Source organism: Chanodichthys erythropterus, chromosome 13 (assembly GCF_024489055.1).
Source record: "Chanodichthys erythropterus isolate Z2021 chromosome 13, ASM2448905v1, whole genome shotgun sequence".
NCBI lineage: Eukaryota > Metazoa > Chordata > Actinopteri > Cypriniformes > Xenocyprididae > Chanodichthys > Chanodichthys erythropterus.
In genome coordinates this window covers 17,027,092-17,047,841 of record NC_090233.1, presented here as the reverse complement: position 1 = coordinate 17,047,841, position 20,750 = coordinate 17,027,092, and the positions used below count along the sequence as shown (strand labels likewise).

The 20,750-nt window shown below is 36.8% G+C and overlaps 1 protein-coding gene across 7 annotated transcripts in view; it reads right to left on the bottom strand.

Annotated features, from left to right (window-relative positions):
* The window catches only part of LOC137033599 (regulator of G-protein signaling 3-like), a 36,859-nt gene extending 16,535 nt beyond the window's left edge, over positions 1-20,324 (bottom strand). For 3 of the 7 annotated variants that reach the window (XR_010896860.1, XM_067405615.1, XM_067405617.1), the window contains exons 1-14: positions 20,098-20,324; positions 19,393-19,443; positions 16,829-16,887; positions 16,370-16,464; positions 15,987-16,055; positions 15,618-15,678; positions 13,769-13,859; positions 12,099-12,166; positions 6,894-6,975; positions 4,756-4,861; positions 3,897-4,266; positions 3,761-3,809; positions 2,221-2,471; positions 773-856 (exon numbers count right to left, since the gene is read on the bottom strand). Coding sequence is in view for 6 of the 7 variants with exons in the window: in XM_067405615.1 (XP_067261716.1) it covers positions 773-856; positions 2,221-2,471; positions 3,761-3,809; positions 3,897-4,266; positions 4,756-4,861; positions 6,894-6,975; positions 12,099-12,166; positions 13,769-13,859; positions 15,618-15,678; positions 15,987-16,055; positions 16,370-16,464; positions 16,829-16,887; positions 19,393-19,443; positions 20,098-20,179 (1,518 nt within the window). In the remaining variant the exon portion in view is untranslated. Of the gene's footprint in view, positions 1-772; positions 857-2,220; positions 2,472-3,760; positions 3,810-3,896; positions 4,267-4,755; positions 4,862-6,893; positions 6,976-10,132; positions 10,378-12,098; positions 12,167-13,768; positions 13,860-15,617; positions 15,679-15,986; positions 16,056-16,369; positions 16,465-16,828; positions 16,888-17,681; positions 17,746-19,392; positions 19,444-20,097 lie in introns of those variants that run through there. The other 4 variants (XM_067405616.1, XM_067405618.1, XM_067405619.1 and 1 more) reach the window with 4 other exon arrangements.
* Positions 20,325-20,750: the final 426 nt, after the last annotated feature.

Sequence of the window (20,750 nt, the reverse complement as noted above, 5' to 3'; positions counted from 1 at the left end):
TTTAGACATTTTAGACAGTATATCTCAAGCTATATTTCTGGAACCTGATCAAGGTCTTGCTAAAGAATCTGAGTCATTAAATGTAAATGTTACATGTTTTATACATGGCAATGGTCTGCAATGAATGTTGATTCCCCAGTTATAAAATATTAAATGTCTCCCTCATACAGCCATCACATAGCATAATGGAAGACATTTTACAGTACTTTTCCCAACATATTCCCCTTATTCCCTTTTAATGTATGGAAAAGAGCAGCAGGGACATTCTGCTAAAGTTCTCTTTATGTTCCATGGTAGATAGAAAACTATATTACAAACAGTGACAGAATGTTCATTTTTGGAAAAACTAGCCTATTCCTTTTAATATCTCAACTCATTCTCCAACAAAGCAATGTCATTAAATGGAGAGCAAATGGAAACGTGTACTTGCTTCAGATGTTTCTAATGAGAAAAAGACCTATCTCAAAAGAGATCTCAACAGTCTCACAAATTGTGCACAGATTTGCCAGTCTACAATCAAAGGTCATGAATCTCAATAGGAACTTAAACATTTCTCATCAAATTCTGAGGAAAAAAGAAATGGGCTGTGACATTTATATTATTTTTATGGCTCTACAATCACAGTGTATGTCAATATTTGTCTCATTAGTTATAAATTAATTTGTTCATTCAATCATTAAATATAACAGAAAACTCAGTCCCCTGATTCATAAAAGAGCAACCTCTGAGTAATACATTTTCCTTTGGGGAGAGTGACAGTTAGTGGCGTTACCTTAAGAGCTACATGTTTACTGTCATGAAGGATCATTTCCTCTGACAACATCAGGACTCTCTCAGGGCTGCACAGGTCCAGTGGCTGCAATACAATTAAACACTCATTACAGCCTCAATATTCGCATCATGTCAGTCATGTCATTTGCACAAGGGTGTGTGTTAGCACAACACATCCCAGGCCCTGTCCCAAATGTAACCCTAAGCCCCCGTGAGTCCACACTTTTGTGACCGAATGCCACTTTGTCCCTGTCCCAAATGGCACACTTCATATGCACTTTCAGTCTTGTGGACTTACAATGGCTGAAGTATACGCATGTCCATTAAGTCCGTGAGACCGTAGGGTGTCCCATTTGTCATTTTAGGTTTCAGAAGGGTGCTCCCTTTGTGGTCAATATGCGCCCTTGATCCGCACTTTTGCTTCTTCCCAACAGTCAAAGCAGCGTTACGAAACCGCTGACTCATAGAAAGATCACAAGTGTTTAGGGTGCCATTTGGGATAAGACCTTTGACTGTTGGGTAGAAGTCTGCTGTGGAGCTTTCGGGCTTGGCAAAAGTGCACATAGATGGCGCATATTGGCCACAAAGAGACACTCGTGAGCACCCTTCTAAAACCTAAAATGAAAAATTGAACACCCTACCGTTTTGTGGACTTAAATGACGCATAATAAAATATTATAAATAAAATATAATAAAAGCACATCAGCCATTAAAGGGATAGTTTACCCATTATTCTGTTATCATTTACTCACCCTCACATTGTTCCCAACCTGTATGTTTTTCTTTCTTGTGCTAAACAGAAGATATTTTGAAGAATGTGGGTTGACAGTAGCTATTGACTTCCATAATATGAAAAAAAAAATACTATGGAAGTCAATGGCTACAGTCAACTGTTTGGTTACCCACATTCTTCAAAATATTTTATTCTGTGTTCAGCAGAAGAAAAGAACGTCATACAGGTTTGGAACAATGTGAGGGTGAGTAAATGATGATAGAATTTTCATTATTGGGTGAACTATTCCTTTAAGTCAGCACATATATGAGTGACATATTATACTCCAACTGACGCTGACATATTATACTCCAACTAAAACTATTTTAAGCACCATTTTGGTTGTAAACATTTTCATGACCTCGTAATAATTGAGAAAACACATGTAATATATAGAAATTCATATCCAAAAGTACCTTATACATTCAGATTTTAACCAAAAAAACTTTGATTGTTTATGAACAAATTCTCTTTGTCTACCAAAATTCTGTCTATTACCCATTTCAATTAATGAGCCATTGTTCATTATTGGTAAGGATACAGACATATAATAACATACGCTCCTTAACGTATACTGCTGACCTTTTAACTCTGCACTTAATTAAATATAACAGAGATTAAATAAAATAAAGCATAGATAAAGATTGCCTAAAAAACCTGGAAGATACTGAATGTACCTGAACAAAAACAGGGAAGATGAGAATCTTAGGGGCCAGACTGACATATGTGCCATAGTTTGAGTGAGGCAGGTGGGACTGAACAATGGTGCAGTTCTGGTAGTTGGCAAAGCTCTGTCTGTAGGATGAGGGAGGCACTGCAGTGGTTTTACTTCTCATAGACCTGCATAAGGTGGCTTGTGCGTGCAGCCCCCCATCCTGCAGGTAGTCTGGGCTCTGCTGCAGTCCTCTGCTAGTCTGATAGATTCTTCCTATGCGTTAACAAGAAATATCATTAAACACTTACAAAAAGTACCAAAACGTATGTTTTCAAAATGTACTAGATTTTTTTGAAACATTATAAATGTCTTTATTATTATCTCTTTATTATGTCTTTACTGTCAATGTCTCAATGTATTTAATTTCTATCAATTCATATTAATTTAATGCATGCAACTGAAAAGTATTAATTTCTTTTGAAAAACAAGAGAAAAAAAAAAGAAAAGAAAATCTTACTGCCCCCAAACTATGAATATGTATGAATATGTTAATCATTATACCATGTCAATATTGCCTGATGGTATTGCCATCTGTCATACCGCCACAGTAATTTGTAGCACTAAGGGGCTCATAATGAATTTTTATGCTTCTTTCTTAAATAGCTTATGCAGCAATTTCAGATTTCAAACTGATCTGAGACCAGCCATCATTATGGGCCCTATTTTAACGATCTAAACGCAAAGTGTAAAGCGCACGGCGCAAGCGCACTCAGGGCGTGTCCAAATCCACTTTTGCTATTTTAACGACGGAAAAACGGTCCGTGCGCCGGGGCGCATTTTTGAAATGGGTTGTCCCTATTCTCTTAATGAGTAATGAGTGTAACATTCAATAAACCAATCAGAGTGTCATCTCCCATTCCCTTTAAGAGCGAGATGCACTCGCGCCATGGCGGATTGCTATTTACATGGTGGAATTTGTTGGCGGAAAAGCTGAACGCTTTTCAAGCGAAGAAACCGATCTGCTCGTGCGCGAAGTTAAACGTTTAGTTAGAAGGTAAATGAAGTTACATTTTTATATTTATGTAGCCTACACAATAATATTCTTTTACACTGTAATCCTTTTGTTTTTAATATTTGGCATGTTTGTGTGATGCGCATCCCTGTGTGTAATAAGCAAAGTCGACGCGCCCAGAGGCGCAGTTTCTACCAACGCGCTCTAACAAAAAAATATTGTGCCATTGGCTTTAGACTTTAGACCAGGTTTGAGTTGGTCTATGGCGCAGTCTATTTTCATCTCCTTAAAATAGCAATGTGCCGGCAATGCGGCTGAACACACTCTTTTTTAGACCAGCACGCCCATTGGCGCACTAACTGGCGCAAATGCATTTACTAATTTAAGGACGTGGCGCTGAACGGGAAAACGCGAACGGCGCCGGACGCAAACTAGCAAACACACTTGCGCTGCGCCTTGCGTCGCATTGCGCCAGGTGTATTATAGGGCCCCAGATCTTTACCTAAACAAGTACAACATAAACAAAAAACCTTCTCCTGTGCTGTCTTACCTAGAGTTCCCAGTGTGCCATTGGAATCAGAATACACTGGCTGCAGTATCTGCAACATAAAACATTCACAAAAGTGACATATTACCCCAGCCATCAGTCAGAATGAATACGAATTCACTTTTTTTCAGATTCCAACCTGGTTTCCAGGGCTCACAGGGGAGAGGATGATGTAGTTGTCGCCGTTTGATGATGTCACACGTGTACCTTTGAGGGTCTGGGTGCGTGTTTTGTAGTCATTTTCTTCACGCTTTCCAGTCCAAGACCACAATGACTCTCCTACTCCATTTCCTGCGTTATCAGGACCACTTCCTTTTTTACGACGACCCTGTTTGTGATTGGTGGGTCGGGAGAGTAACGGTGGGGTTTTGTTTTGTGCTTTTGCAGTTGAAGAGAGAGAATCAAATCCGGAGGGTTTGTAGGAAGGTCTGTGGATAAGCCCCTCGTAATAAGGTTTCATAATAGGCACGGTCCTCCACACCACCACTGTGATCTCATTTCGACAATTCCTGCAGGAAGAAAGATAATTTTAACAATAAGGCATAAATGGATTTCGGAAGAACCATTAAAGAGATAGTCCACCAAAAAGTGAAAATTCTGTCATCATTTATTCACCCTCATGTAATTCCAAACATGTTTTGACTTTCGTTCTTCTGTGGAACATCAAAGAAGATATTTTGAAGAATGGTTGTATTTTTTTTTTTTTTTTGTCCGTGCAATGTAAGTCAATGGGAACTGAAACTGTTCGGATACCAACATTCTTCAAAATATTTTCTTTTGTGTTTCACAGAAGGAAGAATGTTATAGAGGTTTTTAATGACATGAGGGTAAGTAAATGATGACAGGATGTTCTAACTTAACTTCCACTATGTTATTACTAATTCCACTAAGCCCATGTTACCTTATTAAACTATTACCATTAAATTACCAGAAGTGATTGAGAAAAGAGTTGGGAAACACGTGGCTACAAAATGAGCACCAAAAACATCCCTACACACCTGATGGCATGAGCCAGGTCCACACACTTCCAGTGTTCAACCGGCTGGCCGTTCAGCTGCAATAATGTGTCCAGTTGCTGTAAACCTGCCTGGTGAGCTGGACCACCTAAACAAAACAGACAAAGACAATCGAGATCATTACTCACAGTTATATAAAGTATGCTCAGGAAAAAAGAAACTGACAAATTACATCTCTTCAATGTCTTTTTTTCCTCCTAGAAAGCAATGAGATGAAATGCAGATTAAATTAAAAAAAAAAATTACACAGATCTACAATGTTTTAAACTATTCTGAGATTTACAAAAATACCAAAGTATTCAATTCATCAGTCAGATATTTCATTATGAACATTTCTCAATATATTCCACAAAGATGTCCAATTTGTTTCTATTTTATTTGTTTTTTTAATTAGCAATGTGCTATTTACTGTCAGAAACAAAATTGTACATTTAGATGTACTAGAACTTGTCAATGAGGCAGTACCCTTAAAAGGTCAACTTTGTACTTTATCTAGCCCTAAAAGGTGCATATTCATTCCTTAGTATTATGTAGTATTATGTACCCTTAAGGCACTAATATGCAACTTTTCTGAGAGTGTGTTAATACCATGGTATTTAAAGGTGCAATATGTAATATTTTCTGTCTGCTAGAGGTCGCTAGAGGCCTATTCAAAACAAAGGCGTAGCCTGATGATAGCAAGTTTGAGCGCGGAATCTTGGGACATGTGGTTTTCACCTCAACGGCCGGTGGAAAAGAATTGGGATAGGACTTGGGCAGGAATCACGTTCATGGATGCGAATATACACATTATTGTAGTATGAAGTAGACTGGGGCCGAGTGTTGTGGGAGCTGAACGAGGAGTGATTGCGCAACACTCCACAAGCAGTGGAATTTTTATTATGCCACAGTTGCCTGTGCCGCTTATGCTCAGAGTATGAGGTAACCAAGCAGCAACCTCCCCAAGTTTCTCTTGAAGCCAATACGGAAGTGATTGCAATTCATTAAATTGCTTAAATTGCAATTCATCGACTGGCCTCCAAAAGAGAGCAGAATCTCATTGAGTCCATGTTAAAACGGGAATGGTTTCAGTAACCAGGCACCTCAGTTCCAACCATGTCTTTGCCCGTTTTCAGTTATCCCGGAGTGATGTCCAGTGACACACTGCTAAGATGGCAGCGGCCTCATTTTCGCTTCAAAAATGCTCTTCAGAAATCTACGGGTGACATCACGGACACTACGTCCATATTTTTTTTACAGTCTATGGAGGTAACACAGCTCTGTTTATCATATTAGAGACATTTGAGTGTGTTGAAAATGATTATAACGTTACTCTGTGCGTTCGCTCGGTGGCTGCTGTGAGACACTGTTGCACACTGCAGTAAGATCAATTTTAGAATATAATAAATGCTGGATGGCTTGTGTTGATAAATGGCATGCAATTCATTTTAAAATGTATTGTATGATGGAGAAAATGCTGTATTACTGTTACTAAAAATAAAGCTGCATCTGATTATGCTATGTTAGCTACTTTACAAAATAGTGTTTTTCTCTGAGGCTTGGTAAAGCATGGTACTCGCAAAAAAATAAGAAAATTAGATTTAAACAATAAGACTAAACGTGTTGAACTATATAACAATAATTAATTTTCTATCTATAAATATATCAAAACAGTTGCTCCCTTGCCTATTAAAACATGTAAAAATTAAAGAGTCTTTGGTGTTTCCATGGTTTCTACAAAATAAAACCAAGACGCCATTGACAGGCGACTCCTCACACGTCCCGGAGCCTTGGTTAAAATTGCAATTTTCTCACGATTTACAAATAGTTGCAAACATTTGGGATATTGTAAGTACTCAAGTGAACAAAATATATAACACTGGTCTAGTGGTTTTTGGATATTTTGCAGCAAAATTCTTACATATTTCACCTTTAAGTACCTTGATTAGTACTATGTTCTATGATTACTTCTCATAAGGAATTTAAAGAGGGACATCTGAGACAAATTTGATACTCAAATGAAACAACTTTTGACCAGTACAATTTTACTCTGGGTACAAAATATAACAATTTGAGACTAATTATGAGGAAAATCTGAAAAATTATATTGATATTGATATATCTTGAGTGTTTAAAATTACCTGGATCAACAGCCTGGACCCGTACAGGTGAGTCAGAGCAGATGGTGAAGCCAAAACCATCTTTTCCTCTCAAAATAGTCACCTGTGAAAGAGAACATACATGTACTTTTTCTTTTTTTTTTCTTTTTTTTTTTGAAATAAATACATACTTTTATTCAGTAAGGACAAATTAAACTGATCAAAAGTGTAAGTAAAGATATTTATTATTTACAAAAGATTTCGGTTACACTTTATTTTACAGTGCCGTAGTTACATCGTAATTACTCAAATAAGTACTGAGTATTATTAATTAACTACATGTACTTACTATAGAGTTACAGTTAGGGTTAGGGTTTGGTTTAGGGTTAGTTACTTGTAATTATGAATAATTTACTGTTATTACTCTAGAAAGTACATGTAGTAATGTGTAACTATGGTACTGTAAAATAAAGTGTTACCAAGATTTCTATTTCAAATAAATGCTGTGCTTTTGAACTTTTATTCAACAAAGAATCCTGAAAAAAGTATTGTGGTTTCCACCAAAATATTAAGCAGCAAAACTAGTTTTCAACATTGATAATAATAATATTAATAATAATTTTTCTTAAGTACTAAACACTGAACAGCTTTGCCATCACTGGAATAAATTACATTTTAAAATATATCCAAATGTATGAATATGAATGTTTTATTGTATTTTTTGATCAAATAAATGCAGACTTTGTGAGCATAAGACACTTCTTTCAATGAAAAATGTTTAAAAAATCTTACCAACCCAAATTTTTTAAAAAGTAGTGTATATTAACACAAGAAAAAAACTGGAGCCATGACTCAAAAGTTGGGCTTTACTTTCAAATCCAATTAAATTAAAGTCATTAATATATAGCATTCCTGAAAAGAAAAGAAAAAAAGAAAATACCCCTAGCAATACGTCTTTTAAACGGACTGAAATGAAAGTGACCTCAACCTTTACAGAGCATTCAGGAAGACAAACCATCCACAGTAAGAGTACAGTTTAAGGCCCCACAGTAGCCGGGTCAGAGAGTGTGTCTGAGTGTGTGTGTGTCCGAAACAAACATCCCCCCCGGAGCGCCACTGTACCCCAGCAGCATGAAGACTAAAATGCCACAGCACCAAAGAGTCAGGGATATTAAAAACTACAAGCTGAGAAATTAGTCAGGGTTGCTGGGTGATCAGGGGGCTTTTCTTTTTCCCTGGCAAGAAAAGGAAATGACGGGGGGAGAAAACTGCCATGGCACTGACAAACAGCAGAGACAGAATATTTGGACAGTAGAAGTTCAAAATGTCAACAAAACCTGGAGCCAAACTAAATAGGAAATGTTGAAGGGGAGGGGGGCGTCTCACATTTAACATGACATTGACCGCACAACAACAAAGAGGCTTGTTTAGGGAGGGAGAGAGAATAAAAAGAGAAAAAGTGATGACAGCTTTAGGACTTTCACTGCCGTTCCTCTTTTCTCCTCTGGGTCGACGTGGTTGCCCTCGTTACAAGCCCCATTAATTGCTGTGATGAAATAATTATCCACATCAAACTCCACTGAAACAGTTTCCCTTTTCCACCGTTCATGTTTGTTGTTCAAGTTCAATGCCACAATAAAAATGACACTCACCTGTGTGATCGGTGTAGTCAAAGTACTGGCATTACTGAATGAAGACTAGCTCTTGTAATGAGAATATTCATATATTACGCCATAATCCAGATTAAGATGATGAGCAGAAATGTTCTGTCCAACACTAAATGAAGTTTTAAGCAAAAGTTCAAGAGGGTGAGCAGATAACCTGATTTCAAGAGGTATTGTCCCAGTTTCCCAACAATTCACACACACACACACACACACACACACACACACACACACACACACACACACCACACACCACACACCACACACACACACACACACACACACACACGTCCTGGTTTTGGCTGTTAATATCACTGACTAAGTACCCTTAATGTTCTAGCTATACCATTTGGTACTGCTTGTGGTTCTCAATAAGGAAAATTGGATTTGCTGATCTTTTCATCTTAAGTCTTTCAGATAATTTTCCTGAAATTGATTTGGTTAATATTGTATTGTGAATTAATTTATGGTTTTATAATGATTTATTGTTTTAAGATTTATGATTACAATGCTAAATTTATTAAATTTAATTTTTCTTTAAATTTACATGTAAATGTCAAAATGTACAGATACATTTGTTATTATATTATTTTTATATTATATTAATTATATTATATTATATTAGTTTCATGACTTAATATAGATGTATGATCATTTTGTGTTAAAAAAATGTACAAATACATTTGTTATTTATTTTATGTTCTTTGCATTTGGTTCATTCAAAAGAAAACAAAAGAAAACAGGATGAAAGTGACTAAGAAGATGGTTAAAACATGCTAACAGTTTTGTAATGCATTTATAGTTGCATTACAATACTGTTAGCATGTGTTAACCATTTCTTAGTCACCTTCATCCTGTTTTATTTAGTTTTCTTTTGAATGGACCAAATGCAAAGACATTTCAGACATTTTTTTTTTTCCTCATTTCAGTTAAATAAAGCTTTTGTAACATTGTTATTCCTATCATTATTACAGACAAGCATGACTGGGCACCTCCAAAAAAATCACAGAGACACTCTCCACCCCTTGACTTAAAAATCTGGTCACTGGTCACCTAGTCCTGTCAATCAGAGCACAAAGATATATAAGCGGCTACTTACCTCACTCATGTGACTTTTCATCCGGCATCCCTCTTTGACCCCAACCCCATTTTTATTTCTAATATTTCTACCATATATTGATTAACTTTCATTGATTAAGTTGTCTGTCCGGGGAGAGCTCAAGATGCATCTTGTGCTTGAGCGTTTCCATTACACACAGCAAACCAAACCCTCATCATTCTCAAGGTTCAACCTATAAGAAATACTGGAAAGGTTTGAACTCTTACTACTACTTTAGCTGATGCTTTTATCCAAAGACAGTGCCAATCCAGAGCAACCTGGAGTTAAGTGCCTTGCCCAGTGGTGAAAGCTCATTGCGAAGTTCAAGCCTTCAACCAGCCTGGATCTTTAAACATTAGGCTACACCACCACACTCTGACCTAAAAAAAAAAAGAAAAAAAAAGAAAAACGCAACTACGCAACGCAACTATCCGAGACCGAACATGCCATAACTGTTCAATACCAGTTTCAATAACACTACAACCAATGTAGGAAAAAACAAAAACAAAAGAACAAACCTGTGGCAAGTTTCGTTCGATGCAGAGCCGGCAAAGACCGTGGATTGTATGCATCGCTCACCGCATATACGTCCACCTACATCTACGGCGCTCTTTTCTGTATCTTAAATAAAAGTAAAGTCACACAGGTGATGCTGCTTCCCTTCGCTGTCGCTCTAGTGCGGCTATGCATGCCCACTCATGGGAACTGCTCTGAGCAGAAGAATGACAGGAAACCACCTTCCACCCCCCCAGCCAGTGGCCAGGCAGTATGTCTGCACTCGATAAGCCAACATGTTTCCTGAGTAGCTCTCAACAGTAGTGGCTAAACTCACTCTCTCTGCGCAATGAGATGGAGCTCACTCAGATAGGCTTGATTTAGTGTAAACACAAACATTCATTATGAGCCAGAAACATTAAAGTGCGTACGATGTTTGTTTAATGAGAAGCTGGACAAGCATAGGCTGACAAACATGGAGGACGTCCAGCCCTTGCACAACACCTAGATTCACGAAAACAGTGTTGAAATTTCCGAAATTCATTATTCCGATATACACTCAAGCAGGATCTGTGCAAAACCAACACAATCATTTCACCAAACCACCATAACTTATAGTTTGTTTATCTCTTGCATAACCCTGTTACTGATGTTCCAGTTAAAACCAGTCATCACAAATCAGAAGTCCCTGGAAGGTCAACAACGAAATCTGAAAAATGGATTTTCGGGAAGAGAGGAAGGAAATAGAAGAATGATTAGCTTAGTATTTGACCGGCCTCCACATAAAAATGCAGGGAACCAGCAAGAGTGTCAGTGGAACGGGATTCAAACAGGGATAAATCATAAACACTGTGCGGGATTGGGCTTCCTATTGCAGCCACTTTGTTGGCTTTTCCCGTTTCCCAGCTTTGTCTGAGGAGAACAGAGCGGGCGGAGAACAGTCCTGGGAAAAGTTGCTCGCTAAAGTGGATGGGAGGGTTTAATGCGCAAGTATGTGTGTCGCACATATCCAAAAGCACATCCACACACCTCCTCATATTTCTACTGTCCGTCACATTAGCACGCAACACAGAGCAGCTTGTATTCCCAGGCTGATGGAGTCACATTTCTGATGGCTACGATGGCTAAAAAAACTCTTTTCACTACACGCAGCATCGCTAGCTCTTACAGTTGTTAGCTTAGCATAAATCTTCAATAATAGTTTCTAACACTATAGCCAAAGCTATTTACTCCTAACAAGCCAGCAATGGCAAAGGAATTATGTTAAAAAACAGTATTTTTGTTAACTAAAATAAAAAAAAGTATATAGCAAATAATTAAAGCTGAAATCAAAAAGTAAATAGAAATGCTAAAAAAACTAATTAAAATGACACATAAAACAGAAAATATAAAAATAAAAGCAAATTCAAAATATTCATAAATACTATAAAAGTATATAAATAATTAAAATAACACAGTTTAAAACACATTTCAAAGGCCTGTGTAGATCTCCTAAACTCATGTTTGTTATAGAGGCACCTATGAAAAAAAAAATTAAAATAAAAAAAACCCTAATAAAATTGTAAAACTGAAAACTGTGATATTCCATATTCCATACTAAAATTTCACACTTCTCTTTATCTACTAAAGAATATTTACGAAGCATTACCTGTAAGAATCTACAATATTTTCCAAGCTTTTTTTTCATACAAACTAAACAACATTTAAAATTCCAACAACATATAAAATGCAAGAATCCATAAATCCTAAATGACACTCTACACTGTAAAAAGTGAAGGAGTTATTTCTACCTAAACTGAACCCTAAAATTATTATTATTATTATTTTGGTGTAACATTGGGTTTATTTATTTCACACATTTTGCATTTAATTACAAATGAATTAATTTAGATGCTACCTCAATTTTTAAGTTAAAAATGCAAGCCTACAAAAAAGAAACATTTGAAATTAAATCAAAAATTCTAATTTCATTTTATGAATTACACTTACTGTAAATGACTGCATGTTCTCTGGACTTGTGGTCTCGGGTCCAGCTTCATAGTTGGATGTAGCAGCTTCTGAAAAATACACAAGAGAGTCCCACGAGTCCCAGCCTGACAGACTGCTCTTTGAATACATCTTAGCCCTGGGTAGAAATCTCTCTACTCCAGAACTCGTTCAGAAAAAGGACAGCAGAATCCGGTCAATGCTGTCTGCAGGCTTAAGCTGAAAGTGAGTGTGTCTACACCATGAGAGATGAACTCAACCTGAATCCCTTTGACACAGAGCTGACTGCCCCAGAACAGAGAGAGAGAGAGAAAGAAATCTACTACCCTAAAAGCGTCACCCCCACCCAAACATCCAGCGACAGGCTCCCCCACTTTGTAACCATAGAGATTACGCTCCCAGGAAGCAATGTCTTTTTAAACATTCTTCATGGAAACAGCATTCAAGAGGGACACAATACAGCTGGCTCTCTCTATTAAAGTCAGCCCAGTGCCTTGACTCAAGCCCCCCTTCTCTCTCTCTCTGTCTTGATCTCTCTCCTCCTATACCTCTCTCTCTAATCAAACTTAATCTCATCTGAATTTCTCTGGCGGCACACGTGTCATTCCGTCCACACCCCGGGAGCAAAATCGCTCATTTTGTGAATTAAGATGATCTCTTACAGGCGATGGACAAAAAATTACTTTACATTAAATTTGACATGTATTTTTCATTGCAAAATACACTACGGAGTGGCAGCGGGAGGGAGAGAAGATCTCTAAAGTGGATTTAAACTGACTTAGACACACTATGTTGCTTTAGCCTTTTAATTCACTTCTAATTCCCGTGGCTCATCACAGTTCACACAGTGTGTCAGCCCAGCCGGCCCCTGCCTCTTTGTTACGGCTCTCCACAGGGATGCTGTACGTTTCAACACCGAGCCCTCTATATCCCTCCAAGAAGTACAGGCAATGCTTGTTAATTTAACATAGTGTTTGGCGAGAAGCAACACATGCAAATTCCATTTAGATACAAAAGTAACTTTCACTTGCTTGGCTGTAGCAATGTCAAGAATATCTGTCATATCCAAAAGCATGTCCTCCTCATATTTCTACTGTCAGTCACATTAGTGTGCAGAGCAGCATTTATTCCAAGCTGATGGAGTCACATCTCTGATTTGGCTGAAAAAAACTCCTTTGACTACAGACAGCACCAGCGTTGTTAGCCGTTACAGCTGTTAGCTTAGCGTAAGTCTTTAAAAAATACTTTCCTCTGTTATCGTCTGATCTGCTGTTGTTTAAACTTAAAAATTCTTGCCTTGGCAAATAACTGAAATAAAAGTTTAAATTGAAGTACTAAAATTACTTAAAAAACAAAACCTGAAAAAAATAGAATATAGAATGCTTGTTAATTTAACATAGCATCTGGTGAGACGTAAAACATGAAAATTCCATGTAGACTTGTAGGGATTTGGATACAAAACTAACTTCCACTGCAATGAGCTTGCTTGGTTGTAACAATATCAAGAATATCTGTTATCGCCTGATCTGCTGTTGCTGAGGAAAAACTGTCATGTGGAATTTGTTCATCTTTACTGCTAAAGGCTATCAGAGAGTGGCTATGATTCAGCTGCAAAAAAAAAAAAAAAAAATCATAATTAAAAAAAGAAAAAAAGAAATGGCATTTAATCTTACCAGCAGTCTGTCTGATACGACGTGAGGCCACTTTCAGATGTTTGCTCCTGCCCAGCTCCTCTCCCAGGAGATAATACCAACCTCTGATCTCCTTTCAGCAGAAAATGTGAAAAATACAATTACACACAGAAAGCCATGGGAAGAAGATGCTCTTTCCGTCGCAAGGTTTCATAATCGTAATATCTGTTGAATTGTTAATGCATCCCTCATACGGGCAGTATTAAAATCAAGCCCTGTGGTTGTCTGCAGTGCTCTGTCATGTGTCTATGTGTGGATTTTGAGACCTCTGTAGCTGAAAACAGCTGATGCCCATTTTACTCTCCCGCTTAGCCAGATGGTATTGTGTTATATAAAACATCCATCGAGCTTGATCTCATTTTTCCCAAAATATCACCCTCCGAGAAAGGATTTACTGTCTTAACACATGAGTATAACACTCTTGAATTTGACAGTGGGACATAATGTAAAGGAAAAGGGATCTCAGATGGGGTATTTCTTGTTTGTTCGTGCAGGGAAGCATGCAGAATAAAGTCACTATGCCAGCTTGTTTGCAGTATGCTGCTCTTGGTAATTGTAGGTCATTTTTCAAGCCTCAATGAGCAGTCCCGGCGCCGCTTCCCCCACCGTGTAATTAGACGATGTGTGGTGGAAATGCTTTGACAAGAGGAGAATGAAATAAAGAGGAACATTTCACTAGACAAATATAAATTTTAAAACTAAGTGGTGTTACAATGAAAGAACATGTTAGGTTTTTGGATATTCTGCATAATTAGGTCAAAAGTGACAGTGACATTTATAATGTCATTTTAAATTGAAATAATAATAATAAAAAAAAAATTGAACGGTGTATATATAGGCTTTTGTACTTTTACTTACATTACTTAAACAAGAAAAAGCAATAATCATTGTACTACTACTACTGTAAATTGTTGCCTCTGTAACCTCTTAAAGTGTGAATCAATGTTCTGTCATATTGATAAGAATAAAAGTCATTTGAAAATTCAAATGACTTTCAAAGCGCTGCAAGGTAAAATCGCTAAGTGTTAAAGGTGCTCTATGTAAGAATGACAGCTAGTGGTTGAAATGGGTACTGCAGTCCAAATTCAAAATATTGTTTGCCCCGCCCCCTCCTCCTCAGACTCAACGCTCTTGCGGGTTGCCAGTTTGAAGACGCAACAGGAGCGAGCTCAATTGACATTGGAAGGCGAGGAGACTTACACACTGTAAGATAATTAGTTGATTTATTGATTTATGATGAGTTGATATCACGTTTTAATATGCTCCGGTTCATAGAGATTTTTAGATGGATGCTGAGGCTTTTTAGGTTGCGTAGAATCTGCGATCTCTGACCCAGTTTGTTCACTGGCTTCCATGGCTGCAATTCGCTGCATGTGTTTTCCGCCAACTGGCAACTAGGAGCGGCGAAATACTATTGGGTAAATTTGCAACTTGCGGTCTAATACAGATGGAAACAAAAACAGAATTTCCGAAACAGAACGCAAATTTCAAAATAAAATAGCTGGCTGTAGCAATGGTTTTCAGAGAAACGAGTATGTGAACTCAGCATGTTTAATAAATATCTGCAAACATATTATGGTATTTTTATGCTTTAGTACAGTCAAAAACTTACATACAGCACCTTTAACAACAGGATTTTCCTTTAAAGAGCAAACACACACCTTTTTGGAGGTGCAAGTTAGAGAAAGAAACTTCATAAAGGCAAAATATAACTGTACACTCACTTCAGCATTGTACCTTGGCAAGGCTTTTTGCCGAAATGTCAAAAAAAAATAAAAAAAAATGCTGCTGAAGTGAGTGTGAAATTTTGCCTTCACAACAGGATATTTACCTTAGATGACGTGATGAGGGAGTGGACACCAAAACTCATACAGCCCAGGAAGTCACTGCGCCTGTGGGCAAAAATCAAACACTCTAAAACACAACAACAGGCGGGAATTTTTTTAGCTCCTGAAAACATCACAATGATATTTATATCAACTGACCCCACTTAGACTATGTTCACTGCCCTGTGACACAGCTGGTGTAGAAAAAACATCCAATAACATTGATATTGTGAACAGTGGTACAGTGTCTTTTGCAGCATGAAGGTAAAATATAATATAAATACTAGAACAATTGTATTTGGTACACATATAACTACCCTTTATGTACAATTGTATTAATGAACAAAATCAACATATGAGTGAAAAAGTTCTACCTGGAAGTTCGATTGCGATTCCACACTGTTAACAACAACCTCTTCTTCTGATCGACTTCATCCACATCTCTGCAACATAAATGCAACACTTCAAAAGCTCATCCATCAATGTCCAGCTTCATCCAAAAACACAATGGCCTTCTCCTCCAAAGACTTGAAAAAGACTAACAAAAGAGAGCCAGGAGAGCCAGCCCTAAAGTCTCTGTTGAAAAGACTGATTGAGATATAGAGCCTGTCAGATAAGGTGTTAGAGAGCACATGAGGTCTAACATACATTTTTCTATTATAATATAAAACAACACTCTTCCACTTCCTCTTTTTAAACACAATATTACAAGTGCTCTGTCTGTAGTGAACAAAAAAACTCCAAAAGAATCACTCACAACATAAACGTCTCGTTGAAAACAGGACTCTTGCAGTCTAGAACGGTCCTGGTCTTCCATCGCTTGCTGTGGTCAACATCTGGAGCAATGCTTATCTGGAATAAATAAACTATTAAGTGCACTGATTTAACATTGCTAGCGGATATATTCATCATATTCAGAGGGAAAATCAATCAACACTTGAAACAGGAATTGAGTAGACAGCTGCCAACACAACTGATGCTTTCTCATGCCTGAAACCTGCTCAGGCTGACATGAAAATGGGTTCATTTCAAGGGCAGACATCCACAGAGGATTATGTGACAAATAATGACAAAAATAATAGCACATCATCACCAACAGTGACCGGGAAAGTTACTGCTATCTCTCTGCTGATTTATTTTATAAAGCTTGCAGTCATACGTGTCAGTCAAAATATGGCCTGCACAAAACCCAGATTGCAAATGTCAAAATGCCCACCTTTACATATGAGTCACATGGTCTGTACTCTCTTCCCATGAGTCCTCTGGCCTCTAAAACTGTGAAGAACAAAATATGATACCATGAGGAAAAAATTCTGTCCAAGTAATTAAATTAATTCTGTATAAGTAGTTAAATTTTCATTTACTTAAATATGAATGGTGTTGGGGGTAATGCATTACAAGTAATGCAAGTTATGTAATCAGATTACTTTTTCAACTAACAAGTAATATAATGCATTACTGTTAAATAAAAAAAAAAAAAAAAAATATATATATATATATATATATATATATATATATATATATATATATATATATATATATATATATATATAGTTACTTTTTCAAAAAGTAAAATGTGTGCACTGCATAAACGTGGTTATTCTATATCTAGACTAAATGTGAGCATGCATTTACTCATTACTCAATTGCACAAAAACAGATTATTTCTCAATATGAATAAAAACTATGAAATGCAAACCTGCAATAATTAAATATGTTAAATTACAAAAACATATTTTATGTATTTAATTTCACTTTATTAACCAGTGTCTTTGCTACTGACCTTCAATGTTCCAATTCAACCATATTAATAAACAAAAATGACTTTATTTAAACATCACGTTTTTATTGTTTGATTGATTGATTGATTGATTGATTTATTGATTGCTGAAGCAAAAGTGTTGAACTTTCTTCTGCATCCTATTCTTCTACAAACCGAATTCAGGAAATGTTGGGACATTTTTTAAATTTAAACTAAGATATTTTACAATTTTATGCACAAAATAAACTAATTTCAAATTTGATGTCTGCTACAGGTCTCAAAATAGTTGGGACGGGGGCATGTTTACCGTGGTGTAGCATCTCCTCTTCTTTTCAAAACAGTGTGAAGACGTCTGGGCATCGAAGTTATGAGTTTCTGGAGTTTTGGTGTTGGAATTTGGTCCCATTTTTGCCTGATATAGGCATGATGCGCCAAATGTTCTCTATAGGTGAAAGATCTGGACTGCAGGCAGGCCAATTTGCACCCAGACTCTTCTATGACGAAGCCATGCTGTTGTAACAGCTGCAGTATGTGGTTTTGCATTGTCCTGCTGAAATACACAAGGACTTCCCTGACATAGACGTCATCTGGAGGGGAGCATATGTTATTCTAAAAACTTTATATACCTTTCAGCATTCATAGTGCCTTCCAAAACATGCAAACTGCCCATACCGTATGCACTTATGTACCCCAATACTATCAGAGATGCTGGCTTTTGAACTGAAAGGTCTCCCTGCTCTTTAGCCTGGAGGACACGGCATCCATGATTTCCAACAAGAATGTCCAAATTGGACTCGTCTGACCACAGAACGCTTTTCCACTTTGAAACATTTTAAATTAGCCTTGGCCCACAGGACACAATGGCGCTTCTGGACCATGTTCACATATGGCTTCCTTTTTGCATGATAAAGCTTTAGTTGGCATCTGCAGATGGCATGGTGGTTGTGTTTACTGACAGTGTTTTCTGGAAGTTTTCCTGGGCCCATTTAGTAATGTCATTGACACAATCATGCCGATGAGTGATGCAGTGTCGTCTGAGGGCCCGGAGACCCTTGGCATCCAATAAAGGTCTTCGGCCTTGTCTCTTATGCATAGAGATTTCTCCACTTTCTCTGAGTCTTTTGATGATGTTATGCACTGTAGATGATGAGATTTGCAAAGCCTTTGTAAATTGACGTTGAGAAAAATTGTTTTCCGCACTCTTTTTATGCACTCTTTCACAGATTGGAGAGCCACTGCCCATCTGTACTTCTCTCTAAGACATCCCTTTTATAGCTAATCATGTTACAGACCTGATGTCAATTAAATTAATTAGTTGCTAGATGTTCTCCCAGCTGAATCTTTTCAAAATTTCTTGCTTTTCAGCCATTTGTTGCCCCCATGACACCTTTTTTCAGACCTGTAGCAGGCATCAAATTTGAAATGAGCTCATTTAGTCAATAAAATTGTAAAAATTTTAACATTTGCTATGTTATCTATGTTCTACATAATGTGAATAAAATATTGGCTCATGTGATTTGAAAGTCTTTTTGTTTTCATTTTATTCATATTTAAAAATATCCCAACTTTCACAACTTAAAGGTTTGTTTGAGCTGTGCCATCTACAGTACAGATGTGAATTTACATTTCCTTTAGCCTGAAGCTTATTCATTTCACTTTTGACGTGAAAGGGCATGTGCCAAAAATATAACTTTTTTGTTATTAAAAAACAAACAAGCAAACCCAGCCCAGATGAGAAAAAGTGAGGTAAAATGCATTGCTTTCCATAAAAAGTAACCAAGTAATGTAATTAGTTACTTTTTTAGGGAGTAATGCAATATTGTAATGCATTACTTTTAAAAGTAACTTTTCCCAACACTGATTATGAATGTATGAATGAAAGTTTCCTGTATGAAATAAGTGCAAGTACAACCGTTTTAATAACATTTTTAACGTATGAGAAGCTATCTTATTTTGAACAAACAATCTGTTAAACTTCAAAAGTACAAAGTACAAAATCTGTTCACAATGATGCTTACTTTGAACATAGAGCCACCCGCTTCCTGCAGTAACTGTCAGTTTGATTTGACCTGTGGTCAGTAGGAAAAAAATTATACACAGACACAGCATAATGATAATGACTTTTTGACTTTTCCAATAAATTAAAAACTAATAATAAAATAATAAATAAATAACCATTAAAAAGTTTGGGGTCAATAAATGTTATGTTGTTGAAGAAGTCCCTTATGCTCACCGAGGCTATAATGGATAAATAAAGGATTTGATAAAAAAAAACTGTAATATTGTGAAATATTATTACAATATAAATATCTGTTTCCATGACTGTGGATACCATTAAAATAACTTTTAAATTCATTTGTTTTCATGAAAACATATGCTCATGTGGACCTGAAAACCACAGGTGTGAATTTCTACCACAGCACTGTATCATGCGCAGTCAAACAAAACAAAGTCTTTTCAGCTAGATCAGTGGTTCTCAAACTGTGATCCGTGGACCATTGGGGGTCCATGAAGGACTTAAAGAGGTCCACAAATTGTCTGAGTGTTATATTTTAAAATATATTAAAGTAGAAATTATAACAGTTAATCTGTAAAAGTGAGGCAATTTCAGATGGGTATAATCTTAGGATATTTTGTACTACAATTAAAACTGAACATTTTTTAAATGTTATTGAAGCATCTGACAATTTGTCAACATACACAGCAGCTCAATAAAGACTCACCATGAGTTTGTAAAAGAAAAGATGATCTCTGCCACTGTCTTAAACAGCTCAGTCTCACTTTCTGTGCCTTCTGGCCGTCCATGCTTTAGTAAAACCACAGTTTGACTGATTTTAAAAATGTCCCAAATCGCATGCATCACACATGAATTGTCAGAAATCTAGTAAATTAATTCAGATGTGATGCCTCACAGCTATTCAAGAGCTTAACTGCCACTATGCATATGTTGCCACTGGAGTATAAAGGACAGAAGGAGAAAACAAGCATAAATTTCAACCGCCTTTCATTTTGAATAGCTGATAAGACAGGACGAGCTGTGATTGGTCAGTGAACAGCATTGAATAAGTGAAAGGGGGTGTGGAAGAAGGGAGGGAAAGTCCACCTGCTGTTCTAATAATAAACAAAACCTTTGACTGGGGTTACCCTTCGTGCTGATTTAAGATCAGTTGCATGATTTCTCTTAATATATATATTTGGAACAACAACAAAACAATTAAAAACGGCAAACACTTGGATCTGCTGAGCAATAAGCTCACCATGGACTTTGACTTGAAACATTAAATGATCCAATACAAGAATCATATTTACAATAAATAAATATGTGATGAGTGTGGAAATCATAAAATGTCTCAATAACTCCAGCTATAAAATACTT